Genomic DNA, 17,012 nt, shown 5'->3' with positions numbered 1-17,012 from the left:
GTACAGAACTGTTCAGAAACCTGCTTTGCCATGTTGCTGACGGTATGCCCACATGCTCCTGTGTTGTTACAATTGCTGTGTGTGTGTGTGTGTACCGCGCCGGCTGTGCTATGTCTATGCGTGCGATGTGGCAGTTTTTTGGGTAGGTTTGGAGGAAACTACCGGCTGCATTGGCTACTTATCTTGCTTCCCATACACGCAAGACAGACAGATGTATACAAACGCGCACGCACACACACACACACACACACACAAGCAAAACACACGTCGAGATGCACTGGCTCCTGTTGCCCATACACGCAAGCAAGCGCATGAGTACACACACACACACACATTAATAACTAGTATTTTCTTTTTCTAATGTAACTGATAGTTTACTCATAATTATGAATGGATCTGCTTTCATAGGTGTGATTTAAAGATAGGTATGGTGGAGGATTGCTGACGAAATGGGGAGAAGCCATGCTCTTGTGGTAGATGGCGAGGAAGATAGTGTCAGGTGACAACAAAACACCATTTTGAAGTTAAAGGCACAGTGCGCCTCCCGTAAACCATCACTGATACTGTCAGGCTTTTACACACAGTACAAACACCCTTCCATTTCAACGCTCACCAAACGGGAACATCCTAGGTGCCCTCCGTAAAGAGCGAGCAATTTTCAAAGAATTTATTTTTGCGTGGTTTATCTTACCCCTGAGCTACGTGAACCCGTGTGATCAAATGTCCCTTTTTCACAATGTAGTCGTCAGTTAGTAATTTGAATGCGACTCGCTGTGAGCTTATCTGCACGAAACAAACGGCTGTGGTTCACAAGAACTCTAGCGATGGCTTTTGACTGTTCAGAGGAATAAACCGTCGTCTGCTACGAGAACCACGACCTTGCGTGACCCTGCTTCCGGGCTTTTCTTTTTTTTTAAACTTTCAAAACTTCGAATTGTACTGAGCTTGTCTTGATGAAAAAAGAATTCTTTTATGATTTAAGAATGTTTGTGTAACAAGCTGTCAATTTATTATTTAGATTTTAAAGGTTAGGTCTAGCGCCAAAACGCACCACGGTCCGATTGTCTCTGACACTCTCTCCGCAAAATTAATTCTTTGAAAATTGCTCGCTCTTTACGTAGGGCACCCAGGATGTTCCCGTTTGGTGAGCGTTCAAATGGAAGGGTGTTTGTGCTGTGTGTTAAAGCCTGACAGTATCTGTGGTGGTTTTCGGGAAACTTACTGTGCCTTTAACAAGAATGTAACAGAAAGCTCTGTCAAGCCACACACACGTACGCAAATGTACACAGCGGTTTTGTGCATTAGACCTCATAGTGATTGGGCCTCTGCTCAATAGGCCTTTGCCCAACAGGATTTCATAAGCAAGGATTCGCCCCATGAGGCCAAAGAAGCAAAAACGTTTGTTTCATAAGACAAGGCCAACATTAGTGTTGGTAAGGTTGGTTAGTTTTTGATTGAAGTTTGCTTTTTTACTTTTCATCGGAAAATCTGCAAAATCAAGTGTTTTTGTTTTTCATTTTAGAAATAATTTTTTTTGGAATGGTCAAAATAAGTTCCCTGGTCGAGGGTCTTTTAGGGGAATCGGAAACATTGATTTTGTTGTTGTGTTGTCTTTGAATCGTATCATCAGCCGCATGGATCTTTACCATTGGACCCCCCCCCCCCCTCCCCTCGTCAACCGCCAGTCCAAGGCAACTCTCTTTTGTATGCAGCTTTTGGTTTGCGTTTATAGTATGTAACTTGTCACACTTCATGAATCTTTGGTTACAATCAGGAATTATCTTTTGGAGTTTTAGATTTAAATCTTTGATGATCTTGGTTCAGACCATAGTAATAATTATGATCTACACGCCTATTCATTTTCTTCCTACGGGCCTCATAATTCCATGACTTGCACTGGTAGGTGTGAATTTGTACTGGAAGCTAGAGTACTGGGAACGGAGGTAGTCATTTCAGAATGCGTTCTTGCCCTGACTAGAGAACATAATCTTCAGCGGGATTTGATAGTTATGAAACGTGTGGAGTCTTACCTGGTTATAGTGCATGGCCAAAGTGATCGTGTAAACAGCATTGTGTTGGTCAAAGGTCTCATGGTCAAATGCTCAGACATAGGAGGAGGAAGAAGTTTCTATTGTAACCCTAGAAACGTTTTTATTTGTTATCGTGGATTGTACCGTCGTCTGTACCGCAAAGAATTACATTTTATAGTATTATTATAGTGGTTACATTTGAAATGATACAAGTTGAATCACGTAACGATGATTGGAGTTGATGTACTGCTTCCGCAACTGTTTTGTCCTGGTGTTACGAAGACCACCAAGACCTCGATAGTAACACCCCCCCCCCCCAATCACAACAGAACAACAAGGACACAACACCCACCACATGAACAAACCACATCAAAACAAAATCTTGCCCCAAGGGTGGTTCGTCCGTAAGCTAACAGTCATTTTTTCAATCAGATAATTTTCACAATGGTAGCGAATGTCTTGGCGGAAATGCAGTGATGGAAAAAAGAGTAACAATAAGATTATAATAACCATACGGACAGCGATTCTGCTGATAGGCCCAATGGGCCGGTGGGAGGGGGGTGGTGGTAGAAAGACAGAAACAGCTGTGTTTAGTTGACCTTGCCGGCTCGCACAGTGCCGGGTGATTCATCCACGTATGTTAGCATGTGCTGTACGCAACGTGCTGTTTTTGACTGTTTTCTCGGTCAGGTTCTTGTTTACTACTTAGGCCCCAAAAAAAAAAAAAAAAATAGGTGTGGTTACGGTAACATAGCCAAAAAAATAGGGTAGGTAGGTAGGCAATCACTTTTTTTTTTTTAATCTTTTTTTTCTAATGTGTACAAATTAAACCTACTTGACAGGGAAATAAGTGTGCGACTCGGGCGCTTTCGCTTTCATTGCGTTTTTTGCACTCGTTTTTTGTTTTTGTTTTGACAAATGTAATAAAAAGTTATAGGATCGGCCCCTAAAAATAGGGTAGGTCGGGTTACCGTAACCACACCTATTTTTTTTTTAGGCCTTACTACGCGTGCATGTCGATGTCTACTCGGAATTCCTACTATTCCCTACTGCATGTTCTGCTTGCAAACTTGTCCCAACTATCAGACACTGTAGATATGACACTGTAACAGTCTCCGGATAAGGATACGATTTTACATATTAGTCCTGTGAGGTTAACTCACGGTTACCCTCATGGAAATTCAGGCTGCTTTCTCACTGGGGAAAGCAAGCTGCCATACAGTACGGCGCTACCCATTTTTCTTCTTCTTTTTCTTGCAAGCCCTGAGACTTTCGCTGTGAACTTAGGGCCTTTATCGTGTGCATGCGTGCACACGGGGGTGTTCGGACACAGAGGAGAGTCTGCACAAAGTTGACTCTGGAAAGTTAATTCTTCGCCGAACGTAGGGATCGAACCCACTCGGATAGCGACAACTGGTTTTGAAGCCACCGACTTAGCTCATTCCACGCCCCTCTACATAATGTCATGGTGACATCTTATCTATCTCAGTGTGTTCTTCGATCTTAGCCGATGTGCATCTGGTTTAGTTAGTTATATAAATTTACATAATTTTGTCTTTTGTTGTTGTTGTATACAGCTAGCTCTTCTTCCTCTTCTTCTTCTTCTGCGTTCCCAGTATACAGCTGTTCGTTTGTTTGCTTGTTGTGTCTTGCACGGTCAGCTTCTAATGACTTCTAGTTTACTACGTACTACCCTGCGCGTGCATGTTGTCGGGATGCCACTGTCTGCTTACTGCAACGGCATCCAGAAACCGTAGAGAACAGCAGCACAACAATTTCTGCTACAGTTTGTTGTAATTATATATATTTATATATGGAAAAGAATGTGGAGGATTTTTTTATGTGGCGTTCATATTTTTAAAAATATATTTTTTTTTAGTATCATATGTTGTTGTTGTTGTGACCTTAGACTGTGTATTATTTAATACTCTTTATGTACGTATTGGCGTGAATAATTTATTAGGCAGCTTGAAGAATGTCAACTTTTGTTACGTGTTTTTGGGTGTGATTTTTTTTTTTGGGGGGGAGGCGGGGGGGGGGGGGGGGGTGCTAAGTGGAATAATAGTTACGTGGTTTGGTTTAAACTTTTGGTCCAATTACTGAGCGTGTCGTAAAGAGATTTTTTTCCTCCGGCCACTTTGACATTTTGAGTTTTAGGATTCCCTCTGCGGCTTGGTTACGAAGTGTCAATGCGCAGAATATGAGCGTGGCCCCTAACAATTATTATGCGCAGTAAAGAAAGTCATGGAATTTCGAAGTACGTGACTGTGAGTGTGTGTGTGTGTGTGGATCATAACTCCCCACTATTAAACACTGTGCTGTTTGTCTGGAAATAAAATCCCCCGCTTTTACTGGAAACACCTGTTTTTGTTCTCTAGACCAGCGGCATTGTGTGGATTTCGTGTTTGGTCACTGTGTGCAGTAGGGATCAGAAATACCCCGTTTTGACACTGCGCTGTTACGAAAAAATGTCCCCTGGTTTTATTGAAAAGGGATGTTTTTATGCTCTCGAACAGCGGTAGTCTGTTTGTGAATTTCCTGGTTCTCGAATGCATGTTCGGTTTCTCCCGCCTCTGTGCGTGGTTATTGACTCCACCAACCATTGCCCTCGTTTAAAGTGCTTCATGTATTGAAATTGAATGTCCCTGCTGAATGCCGGCCGGTTTAGTGTAGTGAAACTGAAAATCATCTGTTGGTTTTGCGCTGTGTCTATTTTCTCTTCTTTCAAGACCGGCCGTTTCAAGACTGTGCGTGGCTATGAGTAGATCTTTATCTGAATGTGGTAAGAATTATTTATGGAACATGAAGTACGTTACGCGTGCGATGTTTTCAGTGTGGAAATTTGTAGTCGCTTTGGTGATGATACGTTGGGATCTTTCTCTTTGATGTTCCCGTTTTGCTGACTGTATAGTCAACGATTCTTTCTGTTTTGATATTTTTTTGCAAGGATGGTGTGTAACGTTTATAGAGTATGGACAAACAACACATGCAGGGTTATGTCGTTTATAGAGTATGGACAAACAACACATGCAGGGTTATGTATTCCTTTGCTAGGCAATTCAAAAATACCCCTAATCTGAACTCTATGCTACATGCAGTCATTGCAACAAATATTACCGAGAGGTCCAATTATCTTGTGATAGGGCCGGTCGAATGTTCATGTAGTATTTCTCAGAAGGTCTTGAAGAAGATCGTTGCTTCCTGTCGTATGTCACAAATCAAGTACGCCCCCTCTGGATGCGCCAGTGCCGGTAACTTAGTTTACAATAGTGATACGTCTGTATTCTAGTTTCGTTTTCAGTTTTTGACTCACATGCGAAGCAAAAGTGAGTCTATGTACTCACCCGAGTCGTCCGTCCGTCCGTCCGGAAAACTTTAACGTTGGATATTTCTTGGACACTATTCAGTCTATCAGTACCAAATTTGGCAAGATGGTGTATGATGACAAGGCCCCAAAAAACATACATAGCATCTTGACCTTGCTTCAAGGTCAAGGTCGCAGGGGCCATAAATGTTGCCTAAAAAACAGCTATTTTTCACATTTTTCACATTTTCTCTGAAGTTTTTGAGATTCAATACCTCACCTATATGTGATATATAGGGCAAAGTAAGCCCCATCTTTTGATACCAGTTTGGTTTGCCTTGCTTCAAGGTCAAGGTCACAGGAGCTCTTCAAAGTTGGATTGTATACATATTTTGAAGTGACCTTGACCCTGAACTATGGAAGATAACTGTTTCAAACTTAAAAATTATGTGGGGCACATGTTATGCTTTCATCATGAGACACATTTGGTCACATATGATCAAGGTCAAGGTCACTTTGACCCTTATGAAATGTGACCAAAATAAGGTAGTGAACCACTAAAAGTGACCATATCTCATGGTAGAAAGAGCCAATAAGCACCATTGTACTTCCTATGTCTTGAATTAACAGCTTTGTGTTGCATGACCTTGGATGACCTTGACCTTGGGTCAAGGTCACATGTATTTTGGTAGGAAAAATGTGTAAAGCATGTGAGTCGTATGGGCTTTGCCCTTCTTGTTAGTTTTTCAGTTTAGAAAACGAGAATGCTTCTCCATCACCGCATGTTGTGCCCTTGGCAATGCTTCATCTTGTTTTCGATCACGATTGTTTTCTTTTCAAAAAGTATGTTTAAATGTTCATTGTTGCTATTTTTGTGTGTGAAGGGATATATGCCCTTTGACTGCGTTTATTGCATTCAGTCGTTGAATGTAGCTCACAGTTTAGGATAATAGTTTTTATACACACGAGGTGATTTTTTAAAATATTTTGTTTAGGCCGCAGGCACAAATTCATAGTGCATTTACCGCAGCTAGCAGGACACGGCGCAGTTCACAATCCGAATCAGCTTATTATTATAATATCAAAATATGTGTGCACACGGGTCACAGCCGAATGGGTCTTTAATGACGGAACAGCTGGATCAGATGTCGCCCTGTTGGAACATATATTGCTTCACAGCTCTCGGTAGTTTCCACAGCGAAATCACAGCAGGGTGGCGCGGGAATGGTTTTTTGTTTTTGGGTGGGCTGTGTGTGTGTTGTGTGTGTGGAGTTATATAAGTTTATGTATACATGTGTCTGTGACTGTGAGACGATCGACTTGCCTGACGCAAGACACGAAGTCGAAGTGCAAGTTCTAACTTCTATTCAAAAGTGATAAAAATAATGTCGATCCTTATTTAGTAGTAGGTGAAAACATCGGCTGTGTGTTGATGATTGAAATAAATGTAGGAGTAAACTAGAAGGAGCTGACAGAGAAGAAGAACGGAAGTGTAGGGGGTGTGTGGGGAGGGGGGGGGGGGATGTCTATACTACCCTTCATAAAAAAAACCCACTGGGCAGATGCTTTTGAGGGCAGATCTTTCTTATGAGGCTGTTGATTGTAGAACCAAGTATATAAATGTAAAGGCCATTCATTCCCCTACCTTATTCAGAAAACAGATTGAGTCTACATGACGTAGTGTCGATACAGTAGAACCTACAACACAGACACCCCCCAAAATCAAATTCGCAAAATCAAGGTTCCCGCGTAAAAATCGCCAAAAAATCGGAACAACTATTTCTAAACCGAAACATGTTTTGCATGTCAATAGACAGAACAATCAAATCTGCATCCAAAACAGTCTGTTTTGTTCACGTATATTATATCTTGTCTAACATGGAAGCTATGGCATGCTGAGCGGTGTAGGTGTCAATTCTCTCAGAAGGCATAAAAGGCAGTTTTTGAAGCCGTTCCAGCGGGTAATGAGACAAAAATTGGAACATTTCTGTAACTCCTTAACGCATTGCCTTCAAACTATCAGTGATTTGTGCTAACACATGTCGTAAACTACACACGAAATCTCAAGCCATTTGGGATATTAGTTCTGCTGTTATGCGACATGGCAGAAAGAGTTTTAAAAATAAAGGTGTACCCTGTCCAATTGATCAGAAACAAATTAAAACTACCATGTATTAAGAAAAATAAAAGCTTCAATTTACCCTTAAATTTAAAACATTTTCAACAATGGCTGATCACAGCGCACTTGTTTAAACGCACACAAAATTCTTTGAAAATGCTCTTTCAAGAGCCATAATCTGTTAATTAATTTTTTTTCAACAAATCAGCAAAGACCTACCGTCTATTTAAAAACTCTTTCTTGTATGACAAATTAAATAACAGCAGACCTAATGTCTCAAATGACTTAAATTTGCGTATGTACTTTACGACATGTGTTAGCACAAATCACCGAAAGTTTGAAGGCAATGTGTTGAGGAGTTACTGAAATGTACCAGTTTTTGTCTCATTACACACCAAAACAGCCTCAAAAACCGCCTTTTACGGCTTCTCAGAGGAATGACACCTACACCATTTCAGCATGTATGCCATAATGTCATTGTTAAACAAGATATGTAAACAAAACTGACTGATTTGGATGCAGGTTTGATTGTGTTGTAGGTTCAGCTGTATAGACACTACCTCGTGAAAACCCAATCTGTTTGCTGAACAAGGTAGGGGAATGAATGGCCTTTTTAGTCATATAATTGGTTTTACAATAAACGGCCTCATCAGAAAGATCTGCCCTCAAACGCATCTGCCTATAGTTTTTGTTTATGACGGGTAGTATAGAAGGATGACAGAAGAAAATTATATACATGTGTACACAACAATAATAACCAAGTCGCGTAAGGCGAAATAACAACATTTAGTCAAGCTGTCGAACTCACAGAATGAAACTGAACGCACAGCATTTTTTCACCAAGGCCGCATACTCGTAGTTTCGTCAGTCCACCGCTCGTGGCAAAGGCAAAGAAATCGACAAGCCAGAATAGTGCGGTAATGGTCGCGCTGAGAAGAATAACACGCTTTTCTGTATCTCTATTCTTTTTAGCGTACTGAGTTTGTTTTTAATCCAAACATATATATCTATATGTTTTAGGAATCAGGGACCGACAAGGAATAAGATGAAATTGTTTCTAAATTGATTTCGGACAATTAATTTTAATCATAATTTTCATATTTTTAATTTTTAGAGCTTGTTTGTAATCCAAATATAACATATATGTATATGTTTTTGGAATCAGAAAATGACGAAGAATAAGATGTTTTTGGATCGTTTAAAAAAACACATTTTTAATGACAAGTTTCCGATTTTTAATGACCATATTCATTAATATTTTTTAAGCCACCAAACTGAAATGCAATACCAAAGTCCGGCCTTCGTCGAAGATTGCTTTGCCAAAATTTCAATCAATTTGATTAAAAAATGAGGGTGTGACAGTGCCGCCTCAACTTTTACAAAAAGCCGGATATGACGTCATCAAAAGTATTTATCGAAAAAACAAACAAGTCGCGTAAGGCGAAAATACAACATTTAGTCAAGTAGCTGTCGAACTCACAGAATGAAACTGAACGCAATGCAACGCAGCAAGACCGTATACTCGTAGCATCGTCAGTCCACCGCTCATGGCAAAGGCAGTGAAATTGACAAGAAGAGCGGGGTAGTAGTTGCGCTGAGAAGGATAGCACGCTTTTCTGTACCTCTCTTCGTTTTAACTTTCTGAGCGTGTTTTCAATCCAAACATATCATATCTATATGTTTTTGGAATCAGGAACCGACAAGGAATAAGATGAAAGTGTTTTTAAATTGATTTCAACAATTTAATTTTGATCATAATTTTTATATTTTTAATTTTCAGAGCTTGTTTTTAATCCGAATATAACATATTTATATGTTTTTGGAATCAGAAAATGATGGAGAATAAGATGAACATAAATTTGGATCGTTTTATAAAAATGTTTTTTTTTTTACAATTTTCAGATTTTTAATGACCAAAGTCATCAATTAATTTTTAAGCCACAAAGCTGAAATGCAATACCGAAGTCCGGGCTTCGTCGGAGATTACTTGACCAAAATTTCAACCAATTTGGTTGAAAAATGAGGGCGTGACAGTGCCGCCTCAACTTTCACGAAAAGCCGGATATGACGTCATCAAAGACATTTATCAAAAAAATGAAAAAAACGTCTGAGGATATCATACCCAGGAACTCTCATGTCAAATTTCATAAAGATCGGTCCAGTAGTTTTGTCTGAATCGCTCTACACACACACACAGACAGACAGACAGACACACACACACACACACACACATACACCACGACCCTCGTCTCGATTCCCCCCTCTATGTTAAAACATTTAGTCAAAACTTGACTAAATGTAAAAAACGTCCGGGGATACCATTCCCAGGAACTCTCATGTAAAATTTCATAAAGATCGGTCCAGTAGTTGAGTCTGAATCGCTCTACACACACACACACACACACACACACACACACATACACCACGACCCTCTCGATTCCCCCTCTGTTAAAAACATTTAGTCAAAACAATGAAAGCAGAGCTAATGTCGATATGGTCAAGTGACGCGTAATAGGAGACGTAAACAACGGTTGGGGGGGGGGGGGGGGGGGCGAGAAAGAGTGATAGAGATAGTAGATACGAATTGGGGGGGGGGGGGGGGGGAGGAGATAGGGGTCAGCATAAGAAATGAATACATACAAATTATATGTCATTTGTAACTAAGCTGTACAAAAAGTGCATCTCATTGATAAAATATCGCCTCTGCGACCGCCCATTGGTACAAAACAACAAAACAATCGCCGGGAGCGCCAAAAATAACCTGCACTAGCTTTTGGATACGTGTTATTTTTGCACTGCTGAGTAGAGCGCGTGCTGCCTTGTGGGTGTCTGCTAAGTTTGGAAACTCGTTGACTGAAGATATTGGGGAGCGGCGTGGGGGTGGTCGAGTAGCGCGTGTGTGTGTGCGTGTGTGTGTTTGCTTCGTAACTATTGTCAAGACAGATTGTGTGTGCACATCATTCTGTGTCCGGTACTTTTCGACATTTGTTGGTTGGTTTGCAGGAGGCCATGGGGAAGGGGTGGGGGGGGGGGGGGGGGGGGGGGTGAGGGGTGTTGGTGTGGGGACGGGGATTGTGGTGGAGGTCGAGCTTCACATGATTTGCGTGTGATAATTTGTGTTGCAGTCGAGAAGGCTCAAGTTGGTATGTGGGGATGTATATATATTTATACCTCTCGGTGTCTAAGACTTCGAAATTGATGGTGAACAAGACCCCGGTTACACACAAATGGGAAGAGAGTGAGAGGGGAATAAGGGTCCAGGGTTACTTGTATACATGTACGTGCACATGTTTGTGTCATACATTATTTGACGATGTCACGTGTGTACAATTTTATGCGAAGACCAGTTCTGCCCTCCTCTGACAAAACACATATTAAGTCCAAAAATCACGTTTCGAGAAAAACGCGGTTTTCTGTTCTCAGCTCTATATTTAAAACAAAAGCATTCTCGCTGGACATTTTACTGCAATAAAGCGTCGGGATGATTTCTGAATTTATAGCTTTAGTCTATTTCAAAAATAGTGGTAAGATTAAAGAATTATGAGCCAATTAGTGGACTTACTGTGTTCTGCCAAATTTTTCTTTGAACTCGTGTTTGTTAAAAACAACGGCAGAACACAGTAAGGGACGTTACTGTCTTCTGCCGGAGTTTTCTTTGAACTCGAGTTTGTTAAAAACAACGGCAGAACACAGTAAGGGAAGTTGCTGTGTTTTGGCGATGTTTTCTTGTTTCTTAATGCTTGTCACAAGTTAAGTTAGTGACCGATGACAACAACTGTTCTTGCTGAGTTCTGCTTTATTAATTGTATGCGAGAAATTCATTTCTGACCGAGTAAAGCAACAATGACTAAATTAAATTTCTAAAATAACTGATATTTATTATGCTTTTACAATTTTTATTTTGTTTTACCTGATGGCGTATGGAACTCTTAATAGGAAAAAGCCCTTTTCCCTGCGACGCGTTCTTGTTTTTGAGTCACTTGAGAAAAAGTGACTATGTAATCGGTCAGTGTTAGTCTGGCCGGCCGTCCGTAGACACCACCTTAACGTTGGACTTTTCTCGGAAACTATCAAAGCGATCGGGCTCATATTTTGTTTAGTCGTGACCTCCAATGACCTCTACACTTTAACGATGGTTTCGTTGACCTTTGACCTTTTTCAAGGTCACAGGTCAGCGTCAAAGGAAAAATTAGACATTTTATATCTTTGACAAAGTTCATCGGATGTGATTGAAACTTTGTAGGATTATTCTTTACATCAAAGTATTTACATCTGTAGCCTTTTACGAACGTTATCAGAAAAACAAGGGAGATAACTAGCCTTTTCTGTTCGGCAACACACAACTTAACGTTGGGCTTTTCTCGGAAACTATAAAAGTGACCGGGCTCAAATTTTATGTGAACGTGACTCATTGTGTTGTGAATAGCAATTTCTTCCTGTCCATCTGATGCCTCATATAATATTCAGAACTGCGAAAGTGACTCGATCGAGCGTTTGCTCTTCTTGTTGTTTTTTTACATTTAGTCAAGTTATATAGAGACGGGGAATCGAGACGAGGGTTGTGGTGATGTGTGTGTGTGTGTGTGTGTGTGTATAGATCGGTTCCGAGAAAACTATTGAACCGATCTGCCTGAAACTTAACATGAGAGTTCCTTAGTATAATTTCCCCAGACTTTAAAAAAATTTTTTTAAGTGTCTTTGATGACGTCATATCCGCCTTTTTGTGAAAGTTGAGGCGGCACTGTCACGCTCTCATTTTTCAACCAATTTTGTTGAAATTTTGGTCATTAAATTTTCGACGAAGGCCGGACTTTGGTATTGCATTTCAGCTCGGAGGCTTGACAATTAATTAATGAGTTTGTTCATTAAAGTTGTCATTAAAATCACATTTTCGCAAACAGATTCAAAATTGATTGCATCGTATTCTTCATCAAATTCTGAATCTGAAAATATATATAAATATCTCATGTTTACTCTAAAATGTGATCACAATTAACGATCAAAGGTTATTAGATCTATACAATAATTAAAATGTTAGAAATCGGTCCAAAAATGATTTAATCTTAATCTTTATCATTTCTTGATTTGAAAAACATATAAATATGTTATGTCTCTATTAAACACAAGCTCAGAAAGTTACAAAGAATACAGAAAAGCGCCCTTTCCTGCTTGGCGCAATACGCTACCGCGCTATACTGGCTTGTCGATTTCACTTCGTTTTGCACGTGAAAAGAGAGCGATTTCTTTGTCATGGGGATTGACGAAGCTGTATTGTCTTGGTGAAAAAAAATCCAGTGCGTTCAGTTTAATTTTTGTGTGTTCCACAGCTTGACTAAATGTAGTAATTTCACCTTATGCGACTTGTTTTGTTTCTCCTAGTTTTCCATATTCCCAACTTTGATTCCTGTACTTTGCACTGTGGTATGGGAGTGTGTACTCATGTGGATGGTTGCATTTTGTGTTGCAGTGTGCTGCTGACATAGCCTATGAAGAAGCCGCTAATGAGCAGCAAGTCTGGAGGCAAGGCACCTCACTGCAAGGTGTGTGGGGATGAGTCCTCAGGCTTCCACTATGGCGTCGACTCATGCGAGGGATGCAAGGTAAGGGCTCAACAAATCATTTAGCATCATTGGCAGCCTCATTTATGTTAGCGTTGTTATTATTACCAGCAGCGTCAGTGTCCTTGATGTCATATCAGCATCACCATCGTCATTATCATCAGGTTTGATTTATAAGGACAGCATCATCATTGTCACATGATGACAACATCTTCATCATCTCTGTCACTATTTCTAACAAACCCACAACATTATCATCAGCAGCAGCAATACCATCAACATCGTCGACGTCATATCATCACTATCGTCAACGTGTTTCATTCATATTAATGACAGCATTATCAACATCATCATGTTTCATTTATGATGGCTACATCTTCATCATCTCTTTCACCATTTCCAACCAACCCACAACATTATCACCACCACCATCACCATCACCATCATCATCATCATCATTAAATAAACTGCTGTCATTCACTCATTATTATTCATCAGCATAAATCATCACTATCATCACTCCCACCACCACCATTATCACCATGGTCATCATCACCATCATTATTATCATCAGCATCATCATCATCCATCATCATCATCATCATCAATGGACCACTGCTCTTCACTCATTATCATTCGTCGGTCTACAAGTACAACATAATCATTCATAAGCTGTACCACCTCGTTTAGGTTTACCATCAGTAACACACCCCCTGCCACGTAACAGTAATGATTAGAACAACCGGTGTTTAAAAAAAAAAAAAAAAGGAACCGATCGCTTATTAGAGTAGCATGCATTTGTTTTATAGGTTTGACTAGTGCTAGCTTACTTGTACCTTCTTCGCGAATGGCCGAGTTCACAACTTCTTGCGAACGATCGTGTGGTTGTGACGTTGATAAAGCACGTCACTGTAGCGGCGGATTGGCTTGGCACAATCAAAGGAATGTGTGAGTTACCGTTATAAGTCAGCCAAGTTTCCTAAAACTGAAAGGTAGTGCGAGAGAGAGACAGACAGAGAGGGAGGGGGGGGGGGGGGGGGGTGGGGTACGGGGAAGAGGTGTGTGTGAGGAGGAGGATGGCATGGTCGATATTGTAGGCAGGAGCCCCTTGCAAAAATGTGTAACGATATCGTCCATGCTGCTGCACGATATCGATATTATTGCTCCAGCAGTGGGAGTCTTAACTTTGCCCCTTGTTGCTCCTTTTGACTCTGTTACTGTTGTCAGTGTTTAGCAACAACCGAATAGACGAGAAAAACAACAACATTGAGCACAAGTATAGACACTGACCAGTTTGGACTGGCGGCAGATCTTTCTTTTCTGATCAACAGCAGGGCACATCCTCCAAAAAATCATGAATGAAGTTTCCTGCAGTCTCAAGTGTTGCACACACCTCAACCCTTGCTCGTGTCTACTCCCCCGTCCCCCCCCCCCCCCCTCCCTCCCTCCCTCCCTCCCTCCCTCCCTCCCTCCCTCCTTCTCCTCCCCCCACCACTACCACCACAATCCGCAAGGGAAACAAAGCTGAATAATTGCAAACTCGTAGCTTCCAGTTACGCATTAATCACTAATCACTTAGCACCGCTATCAGCTGTTTTCATTTATAGGTGTAGGAAGAAATTGAAGCTATCTGGCTAGGCTGTTGATTTGATTCGTCTCCATGGAATTGGATTCCAAGCCTCGAAGGCTCAAAAGACACAGGGAGCCGCAATCAGGGAACTTTGTCCTTTTATTTCTCTCGTGTTGGCATGTTCCGTGTTTTTTTCTCTCCTCCTCGAGGGCAAGAAGAATTTAGATAGCAATGGACCGTTTAGCGATTAGGGATGTTCGTTGATTGTTGCTGAATGGAATCGATTTAATGTGAAACTGAGTGAAAGGGACAATAAGCTTGTTGTTGTTTTCACCTTATGTCAATGTACAATTCATGAACATGTAAAGTATGAATTAACATTGTTTAAACCAAAGGGACAATAGAGACACAAGTTGATTTGTTTGGATTGTATGACTGGACTTAATTTAAAGCGGAATGAGTTAATGAGACACAATATAAAAACGGTAAGCAGGAATGCCATGATCGTCTTCATCGTTGCTGCAGCCCCAACGGAAATCCAACATGCTAAGATAAATAATTAGTAGGGTTGTACGATAATTGATTCAACCTCGTTCCAGGGTCTGAAGGAAAAAGTATTGTAAGGATTTAGCTGTTGGCGCATGTAGCAAGTTTATATTCCTTATTGAGGATTTGAGCCCCGAGGGATTTGAAACTAATGTTTAATATATATACCAACAGAAAAGATGATTATGCCGTTAAATAATGTCAACTCTATCTTCATAGCTTAAGATTGATCGAAGTAAAAGAAAAAAATGCTGATACCGTAAGTGTGTGTGTGTGTGTGTGAGGTTGGGGGGGGGGGGGGGGGGTTAAGAAGACATGACCATTCCCCAAAGCCTCTGATTTCCCCCTGAAATGAAATTCCAGCTCCATAATTATGTTGCATCACACAAGGTTGTATTAAACTGCTATTTATTCGGTCACTAGCGGTCCATCTCATTACAATTGCATCTCAATATATACAACTACAAGGTTTATGGTGCAACCTCAGTCAAAATGATACTTTATGGTTACGTTCCGATCGATATATATATATATATATATATATATATATATATATATATATGCGCTTCAATAGCAGCCATCGTGTATATTCTATAAGTACTATTACACTGAAAGAACTGTAGCTGAAACAAAATCTAAATTGTAATGAAAGTGCCTGCTGCGGTAAGGCGTTTGTGAGTGTGTGTGCCTCTGTGTGTGAGCTGTTTTGAGGGAAAATAAAATGCAACAACTACAACAACATTATGTATGGGCTGTTTTTAATGGACTGTGAAGCATGTGTAATGACTTTTTGTGGTTGAGAGAGCTTTTACCTAGATGCAAACTACTAGCTGTAGGTTTGTTCATTTTTCCCCCTTCCCTTCAAAAATCCGCCTGATACTAGTAAACTTTCTCATTCTCTGAGTGCAATGTCTATTAGGGGAACGCAGGAGAAACATTAATTTTCTGTCTTTTTACATTTAGTCAAGTTTTGACTAAATGTTTTAACATCGAGGGGGAATCGAAACGAGGGTCGTGGTGTATGTGTGTGCGTGTGTGCGTGCGTGTAGAGCGATTCAGACCAAACTACTGGACCGATCTTTATGAAATTTGACATGAGAGTTCCTGGGTATGATATCCCCGAACGTTTTTTTCCTTTTTTTGATAAATGTCTTTGATGACGTCATATCCGGCTTTTCGTGAAAGTTGAGGCGGCACTGTCACGCTCTCATTTTTCAACCAAATTGGTTGAAATTTTGATCAAGTAGTCTTCGACGAAGCCCGGACTTCGGTATTGCATTTCAGCTTGGTGGCTTAAAAATTAATTAATGACTTTGGTCATTAAATATCTGAAAATTGTAAAAAAAAATATTTTTTTCTAAAACGATCCAAATTTACGTTCATCTTATTCTCCATCATTTGCTGATTCCAAAAACATATAAATATGTTATATTCGGATTAAAAACAAGCTCTGAAAAGTAAATATATAAAAATTATTATCAAAATTAAATTGTTGAAATCAATTTAAAAACACTTTCATCTTATTCCTTGTCGGTTCCTGATTCCAAAAACATATAGATATGATATGTTTGGATTAAAAACACGCTCAGAAAGTTAAAACAAAGAGAGGTACAGAAAAGCGTGCTATCCTTCTCAGCGCAAGACGTACTACCCCGCTCTTCCTGTCAATTTCACTGCCTTTGCCGTGAGCGGGTGACTGACGATGCTACGAGTATACGGTCTTGCTGCGTTGCATTGCGTTCAGTTTCATTCTGTGAGTTCGACAGCTACTTGACTAAATGTTGTATTTTCGCCTTACGCGACTTGTTTTCTGTTGCAGGGATTTTTCCGGAGGTGCATTACCCAGGGGATGAACCACAAGTGTGCGAATGAGGAAAAATGTGAA

The 17,012-nt window shown here is 40.4% G+C and overlaps 1 protein-coding gene across 1 annotated transcript in view; it reads left to right on the top strand.

Annotated features, from left to right (window-relative positions):
* LOC138964467 (ecdysone-induced protein 78C-like) overlaps nucleotides 1-17,012 on the top strand; it is a gene marked incomplete in the record, with an annotated part of 58,170 nt that overhangs the window by 14,518 nt on the left and 26,640 nt on the right. The window contains 2 exon segments of the mRNA XM_070336432.1: nucleotides 12,921-13,053; nucleotides 16,947-17,012. Coding sequence (XP_070192533.1) covers nucleotides 12,940-13,053; nucleotides 16,947-17,012 — 180 coding nt within the window.

Source organism: Littorina saxatilis, linkage group LG4 (genome assembly GCF_037325665.1).
Source record: "Littorina saxatilis isolate snail1 linkage group LG4, US_GU_Lsax_2.0, whole genome shotgun sequence".
NCBI classification, from domain to species: Eukaryota; Metazoa; Mollusca; class Gastropoda; order Littorinimorpha; family Littorinidae; genus Littorina; species Littorina saxatilis.
The sequence above is the reverse complement of the archived record's forward strand: the minus strand, read 5'-3'. Positions and strand labels throughout refer to the sequence as shown.